This window comes from Lactuca saligna, chromosome 9, assembly GCF_052625555.1.
Source record: "Lactuca saligna cultivar CGN05327 chromosome 9, ASM5262555v1, whole genome shotgun sequence".
In the NCBI taxonomy this organism is placed as follows: domain Eukaryota; kingdom Viridiplantae; phylum Streptophyta; class Magnoliopsida; order Asterales; family Asteraceae; genus Lactuca; species Lactuca saligna.
The window spans coordinates 162757119-162781151 of NC_136425.1; the positions used below are offsets into that span (position 1 = coordinate 162757119).

Genomic DNA, 24033 nt, shown 5'->3' on the forward strand with positions numbered 1-24033 from the left:
TTCTTGTTGATTTTTTTTTAATATTAAATAATAATAATTTGTTGATGAAATATCATTATTTTATGCTAAAATATATTTATTTTTTGTTAAAATATCATTATTTTTTGCTGAAATATCATAAATTCTTACCGAAATGTCATAAATTATTAAATTTTCGATATTACAAAACTATTTTCTGATTATAAAATCAGTTTATTTTAAATTTTTAATATCTGCAGCAGCATGCAAATGTTAGAAAAACAAACACGCTTCTTATTACAACCTGTAGCCGTTTGGTCCACCTCTTCTACAACAGATGGTTACAAAAGTAGTCTGCAGACTTTATGGATTTTTTCTTCAAAAAAACAAACAACACCTTCGTAATTTACCCTAAAGTTTTTGCTCATTTTAAATTATTTTTTTAGTTTTGAATCGGATTCAAGCTAATTCTTTTTATTAAAATCTCTGATCTCTTAATTAAAATTAAAATATTTAAATACACTAAGTAGGAACCATCAATGAAGCAAAATGTGATGTCAATTCAAAAGATCCTTAGGAAGTCGTTTTCAATTAAATATGGAAACAAGCGGCAATGGTGCGCACTACGTAAGTACGTAGGTGTCACAACATGCAACCATTCAATTTATTTTCCTTTCATAATTGAATAAAAAAACAAAAGTCAGCATATCGTGCATTGACCTTTTGAAAGTAGTCAGGAAAAAGGAATATCATGAGTACTCAAAAGGTACTAAAATATTATTGAGGCTAGAAAAACAAAAGGTTGAAGAACAAATTCCCTCCATATGATAGAGGCATCACAAGCACCAAAAATAAAGTTTTTCACAAAAAGGTGATCCCATCCTTTCTCTTCCACCAGAAATTTCTGGATCAAGAACAAATGGAATTCAAACTAGAGGCGACCCTACTTCCTACACCTCTGTCGAATTTTGCTTTCATGATCCCTAAACTATGCTTTCCTGCATTCAATCACACACCTTCTTCTCCTACAAAACCCTTGATTTCTCCATCATTCACTACCGATTCGTTTTGGAACCATAACAACAAGGAGATTTCATATTTGAAGATTGTATCAACTAAAAGGTTAGCCTTTTGTATATGTGCTTTGAGTTACTTGTATGTGTTGTTGATGTTTGGTTGTAATTGTGTTGATTTGGCATAAAATTACGAATGAAATAAATAAACATTTCTTAAATGCGTGAGGTTTAGATTCATGTGTTGTCTACTACTGCCTATGAGATTTAGATGAAATGTTTATAGAATTAGATACAGTTATCGATTTTATGTTTTATTTAGAAACTTCATTTTGAATAAAAGGAAATATGAGTATCCATTTATGTGTATAAGTTTGTGCCTAGTTATTCATTTTGCGACTTTTCTGTGAATTCACAAGGAGGCTATGGTGAAATGGGGTAACCAGCTACCTTTAAGATGTTTTAAATTACTATTCTTTGACCTAATGATGTTTTAAGGTCATTATATATATTAAACCAAAAGTTCAATATTTGCCTTTGTTATTTTCACCATAACAAGTAGGTGATCCCGGCTTCGTCGAAGATTTTTTTTTCAAAATGGACCAAAAGTGTCAAGTTCATAATACAATAAAACTCAATACAAGGGATCAAAAGTGTCAACTTTTTAAAACTTTTGTGGCAAAATTATGAAACATAAAAAGTTCGTCAAAGATGTTTTTTTTTTCAAAATGGACCAAAAGTGTCAACTTCTTAAAATAAAACTCAACGTGGCAAATATAAAATACAAGGGACCAAAAGTGTCAACTTCTTAAAACTTTTGTGGCGAAATTATAAAACATAAAAAGTTCGCCGAAGACGTTCTTTTTCAAAATGGACCAATAGTATCAACCTCTTAAAACTTTTGTGGCTAAATTATGAAACATAAAAGGTTCATGTTGCTAACTATTTTCAAAATTGACCAAAAATATCAACTTCTTAAAAAATTTGTGGCTAAACTATGAAACATAAAAGGTTCCTACTCCTAACTCTTTATATATATATATATATATATATATATATATATATATATATATATATATATATATATATATATATATATATAGCGTTAGGTTATTTTATTTTTAGTAACTATTGTGTGTCAGAATGCACATATTTGGACCATTATAGAATTAAAGGTCATGATCTGAAGGTCTATGATAGTAGAATAGCATAACATGTACCATATAATCACACAAATTTCAGCATAAAAGTATTTTAGTCAATTAACCTATATTAAAAAAGTAAATTTTCGGATTTTTAGGGATAATTAATTGTTTTATTTTTAAAAATCTGAATATTTTAAATTAATGCAAGTTTAAAAATCCGATTTATTCTGTCAGAATGACAGACTGCCAACCATAAACTAGTAAATATATTTTCGATTTTATTCTTGCAGAATATATTTTCAATGCATATATTTTTGATAATTAAGTTGATTTAAGAACTCTAGATTATTATTTATATACATCCAAGTTGGGCCTATAATTTTATTTTAATAAACATCCGAAATAAAATACAAATTCATACATTTATTTATACTTATTCTAATAGAATATCATCAAATATGAATAAAATTCTTAAAAAATAGCATTCTTGAAAATACAATTATTGAACAAATACACTTGATCTTCACATATATACTTGTTGTTAAACTCGATTCCAAATATTTCTCTTGTATGATCAATATTGAATTCCTTCTCGATACAATTCTGAAAGAATAAGACACATTACTCGTTAGTATTATCAATTAAACAAATATACTTGTTGTTAACAAACATTATCAAAAAACATTCTAACAAAATGAATATATATATATATATATATATATATATATATATATATATATATATATATATATATATATATATAGATTCTAACAGAATAAATTACAAAATACACTTAAATTATAGTTTTTTCTTCTATATGCATAAACATTCTAAAAGCATGTATAAATGTACTCTGTCATAATTACTAGCAACACGTGTTTTATGTAATATTTATAGTCTCATAGAATCAACATTTGTTTGCATTCTCGTATGAAAAAAAAAATCCTCAGCTTAAGGATTTTCATGTAAATTCTAACAGAATGTCAAAAATTAACCATTTTCATCAAATAATATTCTAAAAATTCGATTCTTAAAGAATATTGTCCATACTTTCTTTGCATGTGCTTTTCAATGGTTATTTGTAAGTTACAAATCAATACATAAAAACAAAAATCCATGATAACAACAACATGAATGGATAAAATCATCATTAATACCTTAAGATATGGATCATATAGTAAGCATGTCATAAGGTTTGCTTCAGATCTCTAGGCATGTTGATGTTGTACACTAAAACCTTATTAGATGAAATACATGAACAACCATCTAGAAAACTACAACTACAAATAACAAGAAAAACAAAAGTTAACACAAATAAATTGATTAAAGATAATTATATAGATTGTAGCAGCAAAAAAATCTTGCTTAAAAGTCAATCTAGTGAGCTAAGGTTGTTGAATAAAAAAAAATGTAATTCATGAATTATAATCAGTTAATTTGATGATAAATTAGACATTGGCTACGGTAAAAATCATCCCTGAGCATAAACCATACAACAGAGAAGTAGAATTCAAGCCAAAAAATCTAGAAACACAAGAGAAACTAAACAAGAAAACACTCCATTGATGCAAGACAAAGCTAGGGGTAGAAACGTCAAAAAAGTGTAAATAGATCTGCAAACGATAGCTATTACTCCTATAGAACCAATCTGTGAACTTGTCAATTTCATCCAAATAATCGTGCACTCACTGTTCAGACAAAGTTGTACGTTGTGCATCCAGACTTGCACATTCTCACATAAATGGGCTTTTTGCTCTAACTCACTAACTGGGTTGGAAGAAGTCTATGCGCAGGTGCCAAGTTTGTCGATTGTTGGACAAAGAAAGGGTTACTCCAAAATTCTTGAGAATACAATATTCTTTTTTATTATGTTTAAATAAAACGATCACTAAAATCACAAAATTTGAAACTAGGTTTAAAGTTAAAAAAATTTGGAAATACAAATGAAAAATAACTCATTCTTGCATTCTAATCTAGAAAAGCAAAAGCTAGATAAGCTACTTATTGAACTCTAATCAACGAAAAGCACATAATTACCAAATATTGCGTACAACAGCAATCAATATTTAAAATTAGCAGACAACTACAATACAAGAAAGAATACGCTAGAGATAAATACTAACCTTGAGATTTCAATCGATAACAGCAAAAACGAAAAATACTTTGACGAATCACGACCTCTTCAAGTTGAATCGATATATAGCGACTTCGTTTTGAATATTTTTACATAAGGAGAACTAGGGCAGATTAACTTCAGGAATTCCATATATAACGACTTCGTTTTGAATATTCTTAAAGGCCTGGTCTTGTCGATTTGGGTTTCGGACCTGTTGATAAGTCTTGATCGGATTTAATGGAACCGATTTGGGTTTCAGACCTGTTGAGGAGTCTTGATCGCACTGGGTTTTTTGAGTGAAAAGGGCAGCGATGATGGTGATGGTGTTGATGCCGATGATGAACGTGTTCGGCCACACACATAACTAGGTCAAATATATTGACTTTAATTCCTTAATTGAATGATTTCAATTAAATGATTTCCTTAATTAAATGATTTCAATTAAATGATTTCCTTAATTAAAAGTTCAAAAAGGTCCAAAATACACTTTAATGATTTATTTAATTATTTATTATTTCTTGAATTCTCATTGTTACATTTAGACACACAATAGTTGTTGGAAACATTTGAATCTAGCGCGCTCTCTCTCTCTCTCTCTCTCTCTCTATATATATATATATATATATATATATATATATATATATATATATATATATATATATAGTTTTACAATAATATTAAACCAAATTTACATATTTTAATTTTCACCATAATATTTTTTATAATAATATTAAACCAAAAAGTTCTTATGAATAGTAAAGTATTTGTCTTTATTTTTATTTACGACTTTAAAAACTTTAATCCTCACAATTTAACATCACCATTTAACTCTCTCTCTCTAAGATTTTATTATTTACAACTTTGGTCCACATTTTAAATTGTTTTACAAATTTAGTTAGTATACTTTTATGCTTTCATACTTTCACCACATATATTTTTTATTTCATACTTTAGCCACAAAAGTTATTTTCTTTACATATTTAGTCCTTAAACTATAGTTTTATGGTTTCATACTTTGGCCATAAAACTTTTTTTATTTTAGATTTTGACCATAAAAGTTTCTTTTGTTGAGAGATTAGATTCGTACACTTTTGTATGTTGGCACTTTCCACCCCTACTTTATAGAATATCACTTTCAACTCATCTACTTTGTAAAATATCACTTTTATTGTATTAAATTTATACATCGACATTTTCCCTTGAACTTTCGTATATTAGCATGTTTGCAAGATTTGTCCCTAAAATTTTGTATGTAGGAATAAAGCCATTGTTTTGTAAAAACTACCTCCCTTCCCCCATCTCCCCACAAACCGTACCCACAAAACAAAACATAGTATACAAAACCTCGCATGCTTCCCTAGTGGAACGGGAGCGGGAAAAATCTAGTTTTAAACCAATTTAAAAAAAAAAAATTAGAGTATCAGTGATATTATCTCTATAGAGACGATCATAATGCAAAATAAATAAATAAGAGACAAAACTATCAATTTTGATCAACTACCAAAACAATCTCAATAATTTACTCGTACTTATTTTTAATAACCAAATAAATATTTATAAATGTGTTCATAAACTTAAAGCTTTTTAAATCTAAAAAACAAAAATAAAACAAATTCCCTCCATAGGGGCCTCTCAAGCACCAAAAAAAGGTTTTTTACAAAAAAAAACATCCCATCCTTTCTCTTCCACTAGAAATTTGAGGATCTAAAACAACCCGCATAAATAACTTTCTTTTTCTTTATTTTGTGATTTTAAATCTTCTTTATTTTTAAAGAAGAATATCAACAACCTTTGCTTTTTCTCTAAATCTATATCTTTTATAAATATTGATGTTATTAAGAAACATTAGTCCGTATTATCAATGATTTTGACATGTATTTTCGTGTTTCGAGGTTTTTGTGTTTTCAGTGCTAGTGTCTGTTAAAATAATATAATAAAAATTGATGACACATGTGAATTTTTGTTTACATGCGAAAAGACCACGTGGTTGGTAACACATTGTTCTTCACTTTTGGAGTGAAAGTAAACAGAGAAAAAAACTTATTGTTTTGTTCATGTTTTTAGATGAAAATCAAAGAAAGGAAATCATATATTCTTATAATTTGTTGCTTTTCACCATCGTTATAGATTGTCTTATACATAATATAGTAGTTTTCATTTTTTTGAGGAGGCTCCTTTTACAAATTTGTATAGTTATTTAGACATTAACAATGAGAGTTTAATAGATTAAACTTGAATATAATATAGAAAAGAGAGAAAGAGAGAGTATGAGTTTAATTAGGGGTGACAATGGGTTGGTTGAGTCATAAATGGATTGATCTAGTTAACTAAATGAGTTAAAAATCTCTATTCAATCCAACCTATTTAAGTAAAGGAATTGATAATTATCAATCCCGCCTAACTTTTTTAGTAAATTTGTTGAAATCGAGTTGACATACCGTTAAAATTTTCACAATAAAACCTCCTAAAAATCAAGTAATTCATCAAATAAAATTACCTGCAATTTAAAAGCTATAATTATTGTTCAAGTTTGAAAATTATAAACAAATAACTTTATGGGCTCATAACACAAAGACAAATAAGTGTTTACACCATAAAAACATTATAAATGTTTAATTTCTAAATTCTATGCAACTCGACTACCATTTTTACCAACTCGAATTTCAGTAGCGGTTTATGACCCGTGGTTTTTGATAAATAGAAAATCATCAAAATATAACGAACAGTTAAATAATAAAAATAAATAAATATAAATTAAAAAGTATTTAAAATTTTTAAACGGGTTGACGGGTTGCAAAGGAGTTAGGAATTTCAATCCAAACCCAACTCATTTAATTAAATGGGTTAGATAGGTTGACCCATGTAATTAATTGGATTCAGAATCTCAACCCAACCTGTTATTTATTGGGTTGAGTTCGGGTTGGGTTGGCGGATTCGGGTTAGGATTGTCACCCTTAAGTTTAATCTTATTGAAGGGTTGAATAGAAATTTCAATACAAATTTATGAGTTTTTAAGAATTGAATTGAAAATATACATTCTCTTTTCCTATTTTGCACTCTATTTAATCCATTTCATTTAACCCTTAGGCTACAAGGTACGAGCAATGAGAGGGTGAATGTTATAACACCAAAACTTTGCCATATCACCTTAAAATATGTTATAATATGAAGTGAGGGTGGTGTTTCCATGTTATAACATGGTGTTACGAGAGAGAGAGAGAGAGAGAGAGAGAGAGAGAGAGAGAGAGAGAGAGAGAGAGAGAGAGAGAGAGAGAGAGAGAGAGAGAACATCCAATAAGAGGAGAGAAAGATATTGTTACAATGTGTTGTCACGCATACATCTCTTATCATAACACCCCTTTCTATGAAAAATGGGGTTAAGAGGTGTCACCTCACTACCACCTCACCCATAATAGCCTTTCATGTTGCCCACATCATATAGTCTTATTGTGAATGCCCTTAGAGTCATTACAAAGTATCGATAAATGAAGTTCGTTGTGCTTCATATTTCTCTTATTATTTAAAAAATTATGATTCGTAATTTCTCCTATTATTTAAAAATTATTTTGGAAATGATCAAAGATTCTTATTAAACTATGTGCTAGATTATATATTATAGATAAAATTTCATGATTAGTCCCTATAGTTTACAAAAGCCATACATCTAGTCTTTATCTTTTTTTTTTTATCTGGATAGGCTTAATGTTGGGTTATATATTGTAATATACACAAAATTTCACATGTTTTCATATGATGATTTTGGTTATTGGTGATGGGATTGTTGCCTACCATCTACCTATTTTAACCCTTGATCTTTTTAATTTCAAAAATATTCTATCATTCGAGACGTGCAACCCATTTAAATCCATAAGTTTCTCTAGATTTTACATTTTATGTGGCTTTGCAATGGTTTGGAAATCTGGAAGGCCGAATCCAAGTTTTTGTAGGTTTACACATTTTCCCTAACTTTTATAGGTGTGAATAGTATCCATAATTTTTGTTCTTTTGTTTTTGATTTTGATATCATTTTTAGTGTTGGAATCTAAACATACACAAATGACCATAATTTAAATTGAATTCCCCAATTGTGTATGACCATAATTTACATTGAATTCCTATAATTGTATTGGAATCCAACATAAAGGATCATGGTGGAGATGTCATCACCGATAAGAAATGGCGACCAAGAAAATGAAGATAGTAGTTGGGGTAATAGGGTGAGGTTTATGATGAGGCATTTATAAATTAATACTAATACAAAATTATAAATAAGTTTAAGAAAAAAAATAAAAGATAATAAAAATATATAAAAATCATTTTCTGTAAGGGACCAACCATACAAGAAATTCAAATATCTTGGGACATTTACATAAAAAGATAGGCATTAAGCCCAGGACTTTTTGTAAACAACAAGAATCAATCATAGAATTTTGTATATATTATATTTTAGGGAAAATATCATAAAATGGTCACCAATAATACTTAATTTTCTTTTTAAAAAACTAAACTTCTAATTGTATCTAATTTACCAACAATTTTTTTTAGTTTTATTATACAATCAACTTTGTCTTTCACTATGGATAACTCGTTCTTTGCCTATGTGGAAGCTTCATCAACTTATGTCCACATAGTCAATGATACAATACAATAAAATAAAATTTGTTGATCGGTGGGATATAATTGGAACTTTAGTAACTTAAAGACAAAATAAAGTATTATTGGTTGTCATATTACAGTATTTTCTATTTAAATGAACACTTGACCATACGAATATTATATCTTTATCATAATTAAAAATAAAAAATAAATAAAACTTTACTAGCTTGAAACTAAAAAAAATTAAAAAATAAGCTAAGAATCATATCCACACATATATACACATCATACAAACTCATTACCTTTAGACTATCTTGAGCGATTTTTACAAATTTGAATTTTTTGAGTTAACATTGATATTGTGGATATTAAAGTTACTCATGGACATTTAGGAAATTTTAGGGCTTTAGTATAAAAAATTATCGTATGATACAATTACAAGTTAGTGCTTCAAGAATAATGAAAGGAGTGTCATGGAATATACCATGAACAACTTACAGATATTATTTGCACCCAAATAAATCACTAAAATAATCTGATTCATAAAAAAATTTAGAAAAAACATATTGATGATTCATTTTCCTTATTATTTGATATATATATATATATATATATATATATATATATATATATATATATATATATATATATCATTTTTTCTTTCATCACATTCATTTGAAACTCTCATGACTTTTAAATTTCTTTCTAATAATGATTATGATTGGTTAATAAGGCTGAATAAATATCAAACTTAAAGTGTAATCATATATAAACTAAATTTTAATATTAAAATAATATATTTATTTCTACTTATAAAGTTATGATTTTTTAACTTTTAATATATTATAATTAATTTATTAGTTTTAATATATTGTTATCATTTTAAAAATACAATTTTAGAACAATTTATATAAAATACTTAAATTATGAATTTAAAGATAACATTACATGGTCAACTTATATATAAATTTTAATTTAACTTAAACAACCCAAATAATATTTTGTAAATAGTTAAAAATGATTATTTTTAATATATTGTCTTTCTAATAAGGATTATAAGTTGGTTAATAAAGTTAAATAAATATCAAACCTAAAATAAAATCACAAATAAACTAAATTTCAATTTTAAATAATATCTTTACTTTTACTTATAAAATTATGTCTTTAACTTTTAACCTATTATACTTAATTTATTATATTTAATAGGTTGTTGTATGTAAACCATTATTAGTTTAAAGCTACAACTTTTGTATAGTTTGGACAAAATACTTAAATTGTTAATTTAAATATAACATTACAATGTTAACTAAAATATAAATTTCAAGTTCACTTTAAAAAAAAATTGTAAATAGTTAAAAGTGATAAATGCAAAACTAAATTGTATTCTCAATTTAATTAAAAGTTAATGTCAATAACATAACCATTATAAACATATATTTTTCAATATTTTAACAATATATTTTTAACATGCAGCGCGCAACGCGCGAGAATTCGTTTACTATATATATATATATATATATATATATATATATATATATATATATATATATATATATATATATATATATATATATATATATATTCAAAGAAGGAACCGATGAGAGAGAAAGAGAGAGAGAACCGTTCATTGCACGATGTTTCCCCTCACCTTCACCACACTGATATTGTTAGTGTTCATCACCGTGATGAAAGCACCACCTCACCCCTATTGCAGTATGTAGGTGAGGTAATCCTTCCAACCTTATGGGTATAATGCTTTCCTTTTCTACGTGGAGTCCACATCATTAGTTTATATCCAAGTAGACAAGGAATAATAAAGCAAAACAAATGTTTTTTGGTTAGTTAGATACAATTAAAACTTTAACGATTTAAATAACAAAAAATAATAATAATAACGCAACAACCCTACAATATATTTCGATTTTACCGTTTCGGTCCTTAAAGTTTTTTACGTACCTTTTGAGGAAAAAAACTGTTTTTTGTCAAGTTGATTTGGTCACTTTTGATAAAAATAAAGGGATGACCCGGTTATCCCTTTTCCACACAAGTGTGATTCTTGATTTTACAGAGTCAAACCTAAAGTCTCTCTCTCTCTCTCTCTCTCTCTCTCTCTCCAAAGAAAAACAGGAAACCCATCCATTTCTCACCTTCTCTTCCTCCCCCACCCACCATTATGCCATCGTCCACCACTTGTTTGAAAGAAGGCTTAAGAGAAAGGGTTTGCTCAACCCAAAGCCGTTTGCGAAATATAAACGAGGGACGCTACTTTGGCTACCATCGACGAAGACCAAGGACACAAGCTGTGAAGAAAGAAAGTTGAGGTCGTCGATGGATTTTGTTTTGAGAAAAGATAGCAACTGATAGAGTGTTTGGCCATTAGAACCGGCAGTCAGTGTTGTAAAACTCGGCCTACTCGGAATCGGCACTCCACCGAGGCGAGTATTGTCAACTCGGCCAAAAAACTCAGATTTAGTCAAAAGGGTCAAAATTGTTATAAAAAGAGAAAAAAATCAAGAGTTTCAAGATTAATATGTATAATGCACTTAATGATTTATTATTTAACACAAACATGTGATTATATATATATATATATATATATATATATATATATATATATATATATATATATATATATATATCTTAAATTTTCAGTAATTATCCACGTAGTGAGACAATTATGTGTATTTCAGTTTTTATGTATTCACATGTATCTAATTTTGGTTATATATTTCAATCAAATTATGATTTTGACATATATAATTTTCCAAAAAAATATTTCTACATGGATTACCGAATCCGAGTACTCCTCGAGTACTCGCTATTCCTCAGTCGGCTGATCAAGTACTGAGTAGCGAGTTCTACAACCTTGCCGGCAACGACTAGGTTGAGGACGACATGGATGGAAACGGGAGAAAATATAGTGTTGGATATTGGGGATTTCTTGGAGAGGAGGTGGTTTGCGAGTGTGATTGAGAAATGGGTTTGGTTGGTGATTGATTGCTGGATGTCCATTTCTGTTTTCGGGAGTAAAATTAATGGAATTGATGGATAAGACGTTTGCATCGGGAAGATTTAAAGGTAGACGTTTTGGCCTTTTAGTAACGCTATAGGAAAGAACCTCGTGTCGCGTGACAATGGTTTCCGCACTAACACCGTTAACTTTTATGGAACTAACCTTGGTTTTGGAAATCGACTTGATTAGAAGCAGGTGGTGTTTACATTGTTCACAATCATGTGTATTTAAGTCAACCAATCCTTCACATCAACTTTAAATGCATGTAACCTGATATATTAGGTCGTAGTGACATAAAAAACAAGTCGACATCAACTTTGTTCCTTTAAAAGACAAGAATAAAACTTTAGGGATTGAAATGGTAAAATCGAAATACATAATAGGCTGTTACGTCTTTTTCCCTTTTTTTTAATGTTATTTTTCATTTCAACAAAACAACGGGCTATAAAAAAGATTACGTCTTTATCATTAAAAAAAACTTTTACAAGTTTGAAGCTAACATAAGTTTCAAAAAAAATCTAACAAACACGTGTATACACATATGTATACAACATACTCATAACTTTTAGTATGTTTTTGGGAAAATGACTTAAAAAGGTAATGAAGTTTCAAAAATATATAAAAAATATCATTGTTTTTATTTTTAGTACTCAAAATACCATTAAAGTGTATTTTTTATACACAAAATACCAATAAAGTACACATGTGTTCAAATAAAACCTTGTGGGTAATCTGTTACTGCAGGTAACGGAAAAAATGTCATAAAAAGGTAACAAAATTTCAAAAATGTTCAAAAAATACCATTATTTTTTTAGTATAAAAAATACCATTGAAATTTCCAAAATGTTAAAAAAAAAACCATTGTTATTTTTTCAGAGCACATTTTGTTAACTTCGTTGTTTCTGGATTATATAGAACATAATCATCGGAGATTAGTCACCGTCGTACCAGTTCACACAGGTTGTTTATTATCTTTCATTCCATCACTTAATCAGTTTGTATCTAAATCTATATTTAGGAATTCTCATGACATAACATCACACTCATTTCTCCTTTGTGTCTCTCTTGTGTCGCAACACTAATGAACGGCTAACATTGATGTATAATATGTGCATCTATATAATGTATATATGTTTTAGGTTTGAGGCATATAATGTGATCAGGAAGAAAGAATGTTTAACTAATGTTATTACCCACTTACTTCTATTGTTACCATAAGAACAACCGAGTGAAAGAATGAAAAAGATTTGCGCAATTGTTGTGAACTGATATATCATGATCTCTGGTGATTGTGTTCTAAATAATCCGACAACAACACAATTAACAAATAGTGTGGTATTTTTTAAACATTTTGGAAACTTCGTTACACTTTAAGTTATTTTCTTATTTACGTGAAGTACCTGGTTACCATAATGTTTTAGTTGAACACATGTGTATTTCGTTGATATTCTGTGTACAAATAGTAATATTAATGGTATTTTTTGTACTAAAAAAACAACAATGATATTTTTTGAACATTTGGAAACCGGGTAACCTACAATAGCCGATAAAATGGTATTTTGTGTACAAAAAAGAAACAATTGTTTTTTTTTTGTACATTTTTGAAACTTCGTTACCTTTTAAAATCATTTAATAAACTTCGGTATTATGGGTATCAAAATTAACGATAGACACTTATGAGAAAATAAGGATTTATACCTATTTGTATAAGTTTCATATTAACGGGGCATCGATACTGTTCAAAGTTGGTGATATTAAAGAATATATACTTTCATTTTTTATGGAATGACAATCTAATTTATTCTTAATTTTATATATGTGTCTAATTAGACTTGAATTTTAACCTCAAATAAGAAAAACAACATCTAATATCGTTGAATTACAAAAAAATGAAATTGATGGTATGATAAAATTTAAAAAGAAGCTTGATGATTAATTAGACACAATAAAAAATTGTAAGAAGAATTTCATATATACCTCTCTTTAACTTCAAAATGTCATATTTGTCCAGCTTAATTTCTTAATATTATATTTACCCTTCATAAACATTCAAAATATTATATTTGCCCAAATCTTTTTTAATAATGTTTTTAATATTTTATAATCATTCTTTATATATTAGAATTATTATAATAATTAAAAATTTTAACATATTATCCTTACATCTATGATAATGAAATGTGAACTTTTAAATTGTTTGAATATCGTCATGTTGATAAATAAAAAGATTCATCTTCAACCCTCTATATGAAATGTATATTTTGATTGTTTAGTTTTAGTTGTTAATTATTATCATGTTATAGATGAATGATATTTTAGATAATACCATTGATATTTTGATGTTTAAAAAGTATATATATATATATGATATTTAAAAAGGGCATATATGATATTTTAATGTTTAAAAATGACATATATGATATTTTGAAATTTTATAAAGGGTAAATATGATATTTAAAAATTTTATGAAGGCTAAATATGATATTTAAAAATTAAGTTGGGTAAATATGATATTTTGATGTTTAAAAAAAACATATATGAAATTCTCTCAAAATTTAATAACCAAAACAACAAATAAATTATCGATTATTTTAAATATTTTCCTTATTTTTTCAAAATAGGAGGATGATGTTTTTAAACTTCTTGAAAATATACATTTTTGCAAAATATATTTACTTGCGTCAAAAGAGACCAACAAATAAAAAGGGTTCAAAAAAGTTATGAACAAAAGGATCAAAAAAAGAGCGAAAAAGATTTGGTTGTCCTAATCCAAAAGATATTACAAAGTGTACTTCCTATGTGTGTAAATTCATTTTATTATTCGTATAAAGTGAAAAAGAAAAGAAAAACATTCCCAAATAAATTTATAGTTTTTAGTTATTGTATATATAATAATTTAAAATTATTTATCAAAAGCGTATTTTTATAAATATCAAGAAGAACAATTCCAAATCACATTCAAGTTTTTAAAACATTTGTCTTGTACTTGTAATTCTTGTGGGAGAAATTAAATATCTTCGTACTTTTTGTTCCTACATATCATCATATCCAATTAAATGATGACCTTGTAACATTTAATTCTTATTTAATGATATTTTAAGATACTAATATGACACATGTAATCATTTAAATATCCAGAATTGATAGGAATAAACGTAGAAAAATATTTAATTTATCTTCTTTTGAAGGAGATAAAGCTAAAATAATATGTATTCCGGAATTTGGACTAATATTTTCATCATTGTTTGTGAACATCGTTTGTTACTTTGTAATGTAGTATGCTTATCACGATGGTAGCCAATTTTTTCCTCTTCATCTCAAGCAATTATCTGACCATTTATTTCATTAATTTTGTTTTGGTATAAAAAATTATAGGATTCAAAATATCATTTGATAAGTAAATTCAAATTACAATTGTTAGAAAAAAAATACAAAATTCTTTCGAATTACCATCATTTCATACAAAAATCAAAACTTTCATATGGTTAAAAGTAAATGCCAAAAGCTTAATTTTATTTATAAAGAAGTATTCTTTTTTGGTTTTTTTCCTTGGAATGTCTATTTTATCATAATGTTGATTGCAACATGCCTCATTAAAAGCAACCTAAATCTTTACTTTTTTAATTATTCAAAAAATAGAAAAACGTAACATAACTTGATTACCTTTCCCTGCCTACTGGAACCTAATCATGCACCTTTTTGAAAAGTATTTCTAGACTTTCATGTGAAAAACAACAAAAAAAGGTATTGAAAGGGATTATAGGAAAAACAAACCAAAATTTAGGTAAAATAATATGATAAATGCCTTACTTTTTACACTTGAAAATTCTCATTTCACCTTTGTCCTTCTTCTTGAAAATTCTCATTTCAACTTTAACTTTCTTCTATTTTCTTTCATATTACTAGATTTCAAAAATTGTTTGTTAGTTATTGAATAAGATCTAATTGAGTCAATTTTGATCAAATCAAACCATAACATAATCTTTTTCAAACTCAATAAAAAACCATATCAAAAAACCAATTCAAATTATAATATCAAGGATATTAGACTCAACTTATACAAACCCCTTATTATTTAAACAAAATCAATTTTCGATTTAAATTAATATAATAATAATAATGAATTAATAAATACAATCCCGATCATCACCAATCATCGATGTTTTTTTACTTGCATGGCTGTGAGACATAGACCTTGTAAAGCTTACACGAGTTTCCATCTGTTCCCTCTTCTTTCTCCCACTATGTCTATATTCTGCAACCCAAGCGCCTCCTCTCTATCTTTCTCTCTCTCTTAAACCCTCAATTCAACGGCGGGGATTCAAAATCTCCGCCGATCCGACGGCTGATTCACTCCAAGAAAATCATTCGATCTTGGTGAGTCGGTGTTTGATTTCTTGTTTCTTGAATCCATATCAACTGGGTTTTGTTTAATTTCTCGAAAAGCTCACTCTTTTACGATTTTTACCCAGTTTCGATACAACAAACTTGACATGCAATGCCTTATTTTTTTGTCAAAATAACCTTGAAACTAATTCGAGTCTATGGTAAATTAGGATGAATTAAAACGTGGGGTTTTGAAATCTTGGAGTAAAACAATACGACACAAGTGGTAGACCCCATAATTTATATGTGGATCCCATTCGTTCTCCGTATTATCTCTTTCTTTTGTGTTATAATCCCCCTTTTTTTGGGTCATCTTGTTTTCATTCTGTTTACTAACGATAATGAATCAATCCATTACAATTATTACGATCGGCGATTTAACTGTTCGTTACACTTGTAATGTAGAAGAAGAAGAAGAAGAAGAAGGGGACATTTTCGAGTGGCGTTAAGGTTATGCCTGGGAATAAGTACAACGGAAACTCATCTATTCCAACAAGTCGTATAGAGAGGCTTTTGAGAGAAAGAGAATTACGAAAGAATAGTAAAGCTTCTTATAGCAATGAAGCTAACAATGATGGAATTGGAATCGAGTATGGTGAGAATTTAGTTGAACAGTATCTAGAAGGTGCTTCTTCAGCTGCACGTGAAGGGTGGGAAAAGCCCGATGGAGGGTTGTTTACACAGCGGTTGTTGGTGGTTGCTAATAGACTGCCGGTTTCCGCCGTTAGAAGGGGGGAGGAGAGTTGGTCTTTAGAGGTTAGTGCTGGTGGCCTTGTTAGTGCTCTTCTTGGTAAGTTTAAATCTTTTTTTTTTTTTTAATGGAATTGTGTGAAAAGATCAAAAGAATGAAACTTTTTAATCTGTTTTTTGTTTTGGTTGAATTGAAGGGGTTAAGGAGGTTGAGGCGAAATGGATTGGATGGGCAGGTGTCAATGTCCCTGATGAACCTGGTCAAAGAGCTTTGACCAAAGCATTAGCTGAAAAGGTAGTTTTCTGTTTGTTACACAGTACATGACATGACGATGATACTGTTTTTGGCATGCATTTGTATGACATGTGTGATATGATACTACATTGGACTAGGTTTAGGATATAGACTTGTTCTTAGTCACTCTTATGTGCAAAAGACGTAAATGGCCTTCTGATCTTCATCATTGGAATTTGGAAATACCCTTTGTTGGTCCAATTCTAGCCTTAAGAAACTTGGTTGACACTCTTTGGTCATATGAGATTAAAAAGTTAAAATAAAGGGTATTGTTATTATTATCATTTGAGTATTACTTATGACAAATTATTTATGATGTAGAGATGCATACCGGTGTTTCTTGATGAAGAAGTAGTGCATCAATATTACAACGGTTATTGCAACAACATATTATGGCCACTTTTCCATTACCTTGGTCTTCCACAAGAAGATCGATTAGCCACAACAAGAAGTTTTCAATCCCAATTTGCAGCATACAAAAAAGCAAATCAAATGTTTGCAGACGTTGTAAACGAGCATTATGAAGAAGGTGATGTTGTTTGGTGCCATGATTATCATCTTATGTTTCTTCCAAAATGCCTTAAAGATCACAATAGCAACATGAAAGTCGGTTGGTTTCTTCATACTCCATTCCCATCTTCTGAAATTCATAGGACATTGCCTTCTCGCTCTGAGCTTCTACGCGCGGTCCTTGCCGCCGATTTGGTTGGGTAATTTCGTAATTTTGCTCCTTATAATTCTATACTTTTGTAGTTTTGTCATGTCAGTCATCTAGCAGGCCACTGTGTATCTGATTTTGCTACAGTGTGAGCCAGCTCAGGGGTTGTTGGAAGAATGACAGATATGTCTTGTCATTGTACCAAGAATCTTGCTTTATATTTCTTTATATTGATTTAAAAGAAACTTTTTTCACATGTTGAATATATCTTAATTTACTTGAATCTTTTTTTTTTTTTTTTTTTTTTTTTTTTTTTTTTTGTTTATAGTTTTCATACGTATGATTATGCAAGACACTTTGTTAGTGCTTGTACTCGTATACTTGGACTTGAAGGAACACCTGAAGGAGTAGAGGATCAAGGGAGGCTCACTAGAGTTGCTGCGGTAATTTTAACATTAATTATGTAAAATCTACTTGTGGGACCCACTGTGTACCTGATTTACATCTGACATGATTATTTCTTTTTTTTTTTTGTCTGATTGAATTGGTGGAATTACAGTTTCCAATTGGAATAGATTCAGATCGATTTATTCGTGCACTTGAGAATCCTCAAGTACAAGAACATATTAAAGAATTAAAAGAGAGATTTTCTGGGAGAAAGGTAATGTTACTACTATTAAAAAACTAAATCTTTTAAAATTTTTTGGAATAATAAATCTAAATTCCTTATAAAAATTTGTTCTTTGTGGAAGGTTATGTTAGGAGTTGATAGGTTAGATATGATCAAAGGGATTCCTCAAAAGATTCTTGCATTTGAGAAGTTTCTAGAAGAAAATCAATATTGGCGCGATAAAGTCGTTTTATTACAGATTGCAGTTCCAACAAGAACAGATGTTCCTGAGTGTATGTTTCTAAAATATATTTTTTACATTTTTTAATTTCTTATAATTTTTATTTTTTTTGCAGATCAGAAACTCACAAGTCAAGTCCATGAAATTGTGGGCCGAATAAATGGAAGATTTGGGACTCTCACAACTGTTCCTATTCATCATCTGGTTAGCTTTTTATTTTTTTATTCGGTAAATTTACAGGAAATAGCAACATATTTTACTCTTTTTACTAATATAGACAATTTACTTTTTTTTTTTTTTTTTTTTTTTTTTACATTTTCTTTACACATAGTAGCAACATATTTACAATTCTTTACTCATAAAAGCAAACATGATTAATACATTTCCTTACTGATTATAACAATATGTAACAAACAAAGTACAATCCTATTATTGGTATAAAAAAACAAAATACATTGCACATATTAGTATGTTGCTATTCTCTACAATTTTCCATTTTAATTCATTGGCTTTTCAAATTTCTTTTAGGACTAATCAACTTGATTTTTTTTTTTTTTTTTTTTTTTGTTCATTTTTTTAACCAATAAAAACACATAGAATTGAGAATAAGTTGACAGAATGTCCATCAAAGTTTTCATCTTTTTTCTTATTAATATTTGTTTTTTTTATCATGTTTTGAACAGCTTTATGTTATGTTTTCAGGATCGGTCTCTTGATTTTCAGGCTTTATGTGCACTATATGCTGTTACTGGTACTGATACTGATCCATTCAAATTAATGATTACATGAACTTACTTTATAATGTATTTTTATTTTTTTATTTTTTTTTTAAATTTTTTTACATTGCCAGATATAGCAATTGTCACATCATTGAGGGATGGAATGAATCTTGTTAGTTATGAGTTTGTTGCATGCCAAGATGCTAAAAGAGGGGTGCTGATTTTAAGTGAGGTAACTAACTATTGCCTATTGTTATCATAAATGTTTTCTAGAATGGATTTTATTTAATTAATATTTGTTATCAAAGATTTTATATAAAATTTCTTTTGGTGTACATATATAGTTTGCAGGTGCTGCACAATCCCTTGGTGCTGGGGCAATTCTTGTTAACCCTTGGAACATAACTGAAGTTGCAGCTTCAATTGGCCAAGCTTTGAATATGACACCTGAAGAAAGAGAGAAACGTCATCGCCATAATTTTTTACATGTCACAACTCATACAGCTCAAGAATGGGCTGAAACTTTTGTTAGGTATTTTACTTAAATTAAATGCCCTTCTCTTTCCCCATCTGTGGGCCCCGTTTTGTTTTGTTTTGTTCTACACGACAGGAACAGAACAGAACATCTGACATGCATTGGACTCTGGGCTTAGGAGTATTGTGAATGAGACAAAAATTACAGCTTTTTGTCCTACCCAAAAAGGCAAAACAAAATGGGACAGGGATGCACTCTCGATCTCTCGTTTGTGCAAAAGACGTAAATGCCCTCCTCATTCTCATCATTGAAAATAGTTGTACAAGTCTAGTCTTGTTCTATCCAAGCTCTATCCAATGTAACAAAGGCTGCATTTGTTACATGTGATTGGACTGGGGTAAACCAGACAAGCTTTCTAGGGCTATTTTTGATGATTAGGATGAGGAGGGCGTTTACGTCTTTTGCACAAACGAGAGATCAAGAGTGCATCCCTGTCCCATTTTGTTTCGCCTTTTTGGGTAGGACAAAAAGTTGCAATTTTTGTCTCATTCACAATAGTCCTGGGCCCAGAGTCCAATGCATGTCAAATGCATGTCAGAAGATTCTCATGTTCTGTTCTGTTCCTGTCGTGTATAACAAAAAAGAGCTTAAAGTAACATGTTTGCTTATTAGCAGAGTTTAAGGTTTAATTTGTTATTGTAGTGAACTGAATGATACTGTAGTTGAAGCACAACAAAGAATAAGACAAGTTCCACCACTACTTCCAGTTGAAGAGGCGATCGAGTGCTATTTACAATCAAGTAACCGTTTGGTCATACTGGTATATTGCCTCCAAATCTTTTTTTTTTAAAAAAAAAAAAAAAAAAAAAAATCCAAACACTTGAATTATCTCATAACAATTTTTCTCATGTTCCACTATAATTTATATGAAAATCCACAGGGATTCAGTGCTACATTAACCGAACCAGTGGATACTCCTGATAGGCGTGGAGGTGATCAGATCAGAGAAATGGATCTAAAATTGCATCCTGAATTAAAAGAATCGCTAATAAAACTTTGCAATGATCAAAATACAACGGTTGTTGTCTTGAGTGGAAGCGATCGAACCGTATTGGACGAAGTAATATAATAAAAACCGAATTCATTTTTATGTTTTTGAACATGTTATTTTTGACAACTCTAAGGTTTTTTTTTTTTTTCTTAATTTTTCAGAACTTTGGTGAGTTCAACATGTGGTTGGCTGCTGAAAACGGAATGTTTCTGCGGTCTACTAGAGGAAGCTGGATGACAACAATGCCTGAACATTCAAATATGGAATGGGTCGACAGTGTCAAGGTTATTTTCGTCTTTTTAACATGAGTAAATTACATGAATAGTCCCTATGGTTTAGGGTAATTTGCGCGTTTGGTCCCTAACCTGTTTTTTTTAATTCAAAAGGTCCCTGCTGTTTGTTTTTGTTACGCGCTTGGTCCCTGTCTTATCTAAAAAGACTATTTTGCCCTTGATTTTTTGATTTATTTAAATAAACACACCCCAATCCCACCCCCTTATCTTACCTTACATACCTCACCATTTTTCCTTATTTAAATAATAGTCTTTTTAGGTAAGATAGGGGTCAAACGTGTGACAAAAACAAATTATAGGGACCAAGCGCGTAACAAAAACAAACAGTAAGGACCTTCCGAGTTAAAAAATAAGTTAGGGACCATTCGTGTAATTTACTCTTTTAACATTTTCCTTCCTAGCATCTCCTTTTGCTACATTAGGGTTATTTTTGTATGATAAGGGCATTCCCGTCTTTTTATGAGTCATGGTCCCATTTCAATATATACCAAACACAGTACAAAAATATCCTGTCTTGTCTTGTCCTGTCCTGTCCTGACATTACTGTGTAATCTTTTATGGCAGCATGTGTTTGAGTATTTTACGGAACGAACACCCCGATCACATTTCGAGCTTCGTGAGACGTCACTGGTATGGAATTACAAATACGCAGGTATTTTTACGAAAATGCCCTTATCCAAGTTTTTAGATAAGCCTTCATTAGTATTGTGTTTTCTTTTGTTTTGCTCGTTGTCATGGCAATGGGAAATGCAGATGTTGAATTTGGGAGGCTTCAAGCGCGTGACATGCTCCAACATTTGTGGACGGGCCCCATATCTAATGCTTCCGTGGATGTTGTACAAGGTAGCCGCTCTGTAGAGGTCCGAGCAGCCGGCGTAACTAAGGTTGACTTTTTGACTTTTTTTTTTGGTGATTGTGTGATTACAATAGCAAATGCACATAATATAAAATTATTGAGTAGATTTTTCAAAGTACAATGTTATAATATAAAAGGGGAAGTAGAATGCTATAATTTGGTGGATTGTTTGAGTTACATTGTTATAATGAGAAAAAAGTTGAATGTATATATTGTTGTAATAAGAAAAAAATATTGAATGTGTAATGATGTTGTCAAAAGAAATGAAAGTAAGATGTTTTAAACAAAAAATGATAGTAAAGTACAATGCTATAATTTGGTAGATTTTTCAAAGTACGTTGTTTTAATTACAAAAAAAAAAAAAAAAAAAAAATTAATGAATAATGTTGTAAATTGTAATAGAAAGAAATGAACATAAGATGGTATAATAAACAAATAAATGAAAGTAAAGTACTATGCTATAATAAATTAGGTTTTTCAAAATACATTGTTATAATAATAAAAAAAAAAACACTTAACTATAATGTTGTAATAGAAAGAAATGAAAGTAAAGTATAATGCTATGATTAAGTTGCCTTTTCAAAATACAGAACAAATAAATAAATGTACGTTGCCATTTCCTATATTTATCCCTTTATATAATTCGATATTATTCTAACCCATTTGATCAATCTTCTTTTACAGGGTATCACGATTGTTCGTATATTAGGGGAGATTGTTCATAGCAAATCCATTTCATCCCCAATTGATTATGTCCTATGCATTGGCCATTTTCTTGGAAAGGTATATATATACCCAATTCTTTAAAAAAATCTACCCAATTGCAACATTCCACTTTACAAAGTATAATGTTATCATAAGAAGAAATGAAAAAGCAAACACATTGTAATTTTTTTTGTATCTTTGTAGGATGAAGATATATACACCTTTTTTGAGCCAGAGTTACCCTCTAATAGCATCGGTATTCCTCGACCGAAGCAAAGTGATGCTACAAAGCCTCAGGGAAAAAGCGGGTCATCAAAATCTTCTCAAAAACAGAGTCACCAACACCAACGAGCTCCGGATAATAAGCGGATGAATAATAATAACAATAATAATAATAATAGAAATCATCATGTGTTAGAGAATGGTGGGAAACGATCGTCCGCAACGCCGGACAAGGTATCGTGGAATGTTCTTGATCTAAAAGCGGATAATTATTTCTCGTGTTCCGTGGGAAGGACACATACAAATGCTCGGTATTTGCTTCCAACATCGGATGATGTGGTGTCGTTTCTTAAGGACCTTGCTCAAGCTACTTGAATATTATTATTTATAGGAGTTTAGTTTTGGTATCTTATTGTTATAGAGTTAGTTCTCTCTCTCTCTCTCTCTATTGAAAAAAAAAAAAAAAAAAAAAGAAGAAGAAGAAACCCATTAGTGTCAACAACTTTGTGTCATGAGCATATGTTAGACGTGAATTAGATGCATTTGGGTCAATGCACACAAGTAGCTCACTCCACCTTAAAATAAAAGCTCTTGTACTTTGGTTGTTCGATTCATATTTTTGATTTTTTTTTTTTTGCAAATGTAACAAACTATGCTAATAAAGGGGGTTTATTATTTGAAAGGAAAGTATAATTTCCTTCTATGATTGACATGTGTAATGCACTTTTTTTTTTTCTTTTTTTTTTCGCATCCTTTTATTTTGATACTATTTGTCATGATCTGGTGAGTAGGAGGATATTGTATCTTTTTTATTCAAATATTGAGTTCAAATATTAATGCATTTGAACAATGTGACATAAATATTTGTTGATTTTGAAAAAAAAAATGTTATTTTTTATGATGTGCATATGTGGACAACACTATATGCATATATACATATAGCAAAAAGAAATCATCTTTTATGATAATTTCTACACTCTTGCTTATATAT

At 29.3% G+C, this 24033-nt stretch overlaps 1 protein-coding gene across 4 annotated transcripts; it reads left to right on the forward strand.

Annotated features, from left to right (window-relative positions):
• The first annotated feature begins 749 nt into the window (after positions 1 to 749).
• TPS1 (trehalose-6-phosphate synthase) lies at positions 750 to 23748 on the forward strand. 4 transcript variants are annotated; one of them, XM_078976133.1, is made up of 18 exons: positions 750 to 1080; positions 16633 to 17017; positions 17115 to 17212; positions 17534 to 17922; positions 18199 to 18313; positions 18430 to 18531; positions 18623 to 18773; positions 18837 to 18925; positions 19424 to 19472; positions 19572 to 19672; positions 19785 to 19972; positions 20618 to 20735; positions 20856 to 21035; positions 21128 to 21250; positions 21824 to 21911; positions 22013 to 22143; positions 22800 to 22898; positions 23025 to 23748. In XM_078976133.1, exons 2-18 carry the CDS (start codon positions 16681 to 16683, stop codon positions 23415 to 23417), a joined length of 2751 nt encoding a protein of 916 aa, XP_078832259.1. In that variant the 5' UTR covers positions 750 to 1080; positions 16633 to 16680; the 3' UTR covers positions 23418 to 23748. The 4 variants fall into 4 exon arrangements, 3 of the variants coding, with proteins under 3 accessions (XP_078832259.1, XP_078832258.1, XP_078832260.1); XR_013666894.1 differs by lacking the exon at positions 750 to 1080 and adding an exon at positions 10398 to 10554 and having other exon boundaries at positions 21824 to 21889; positions 23025 to 23065; XM_078976132.1 differs by lacking the exon at positions 750 to 1080 and adding an exon at positions 10398 to 10554.
• The last annotated feature ends 285 nt before the right edge of the window (positions 23749 to 24033 follow it).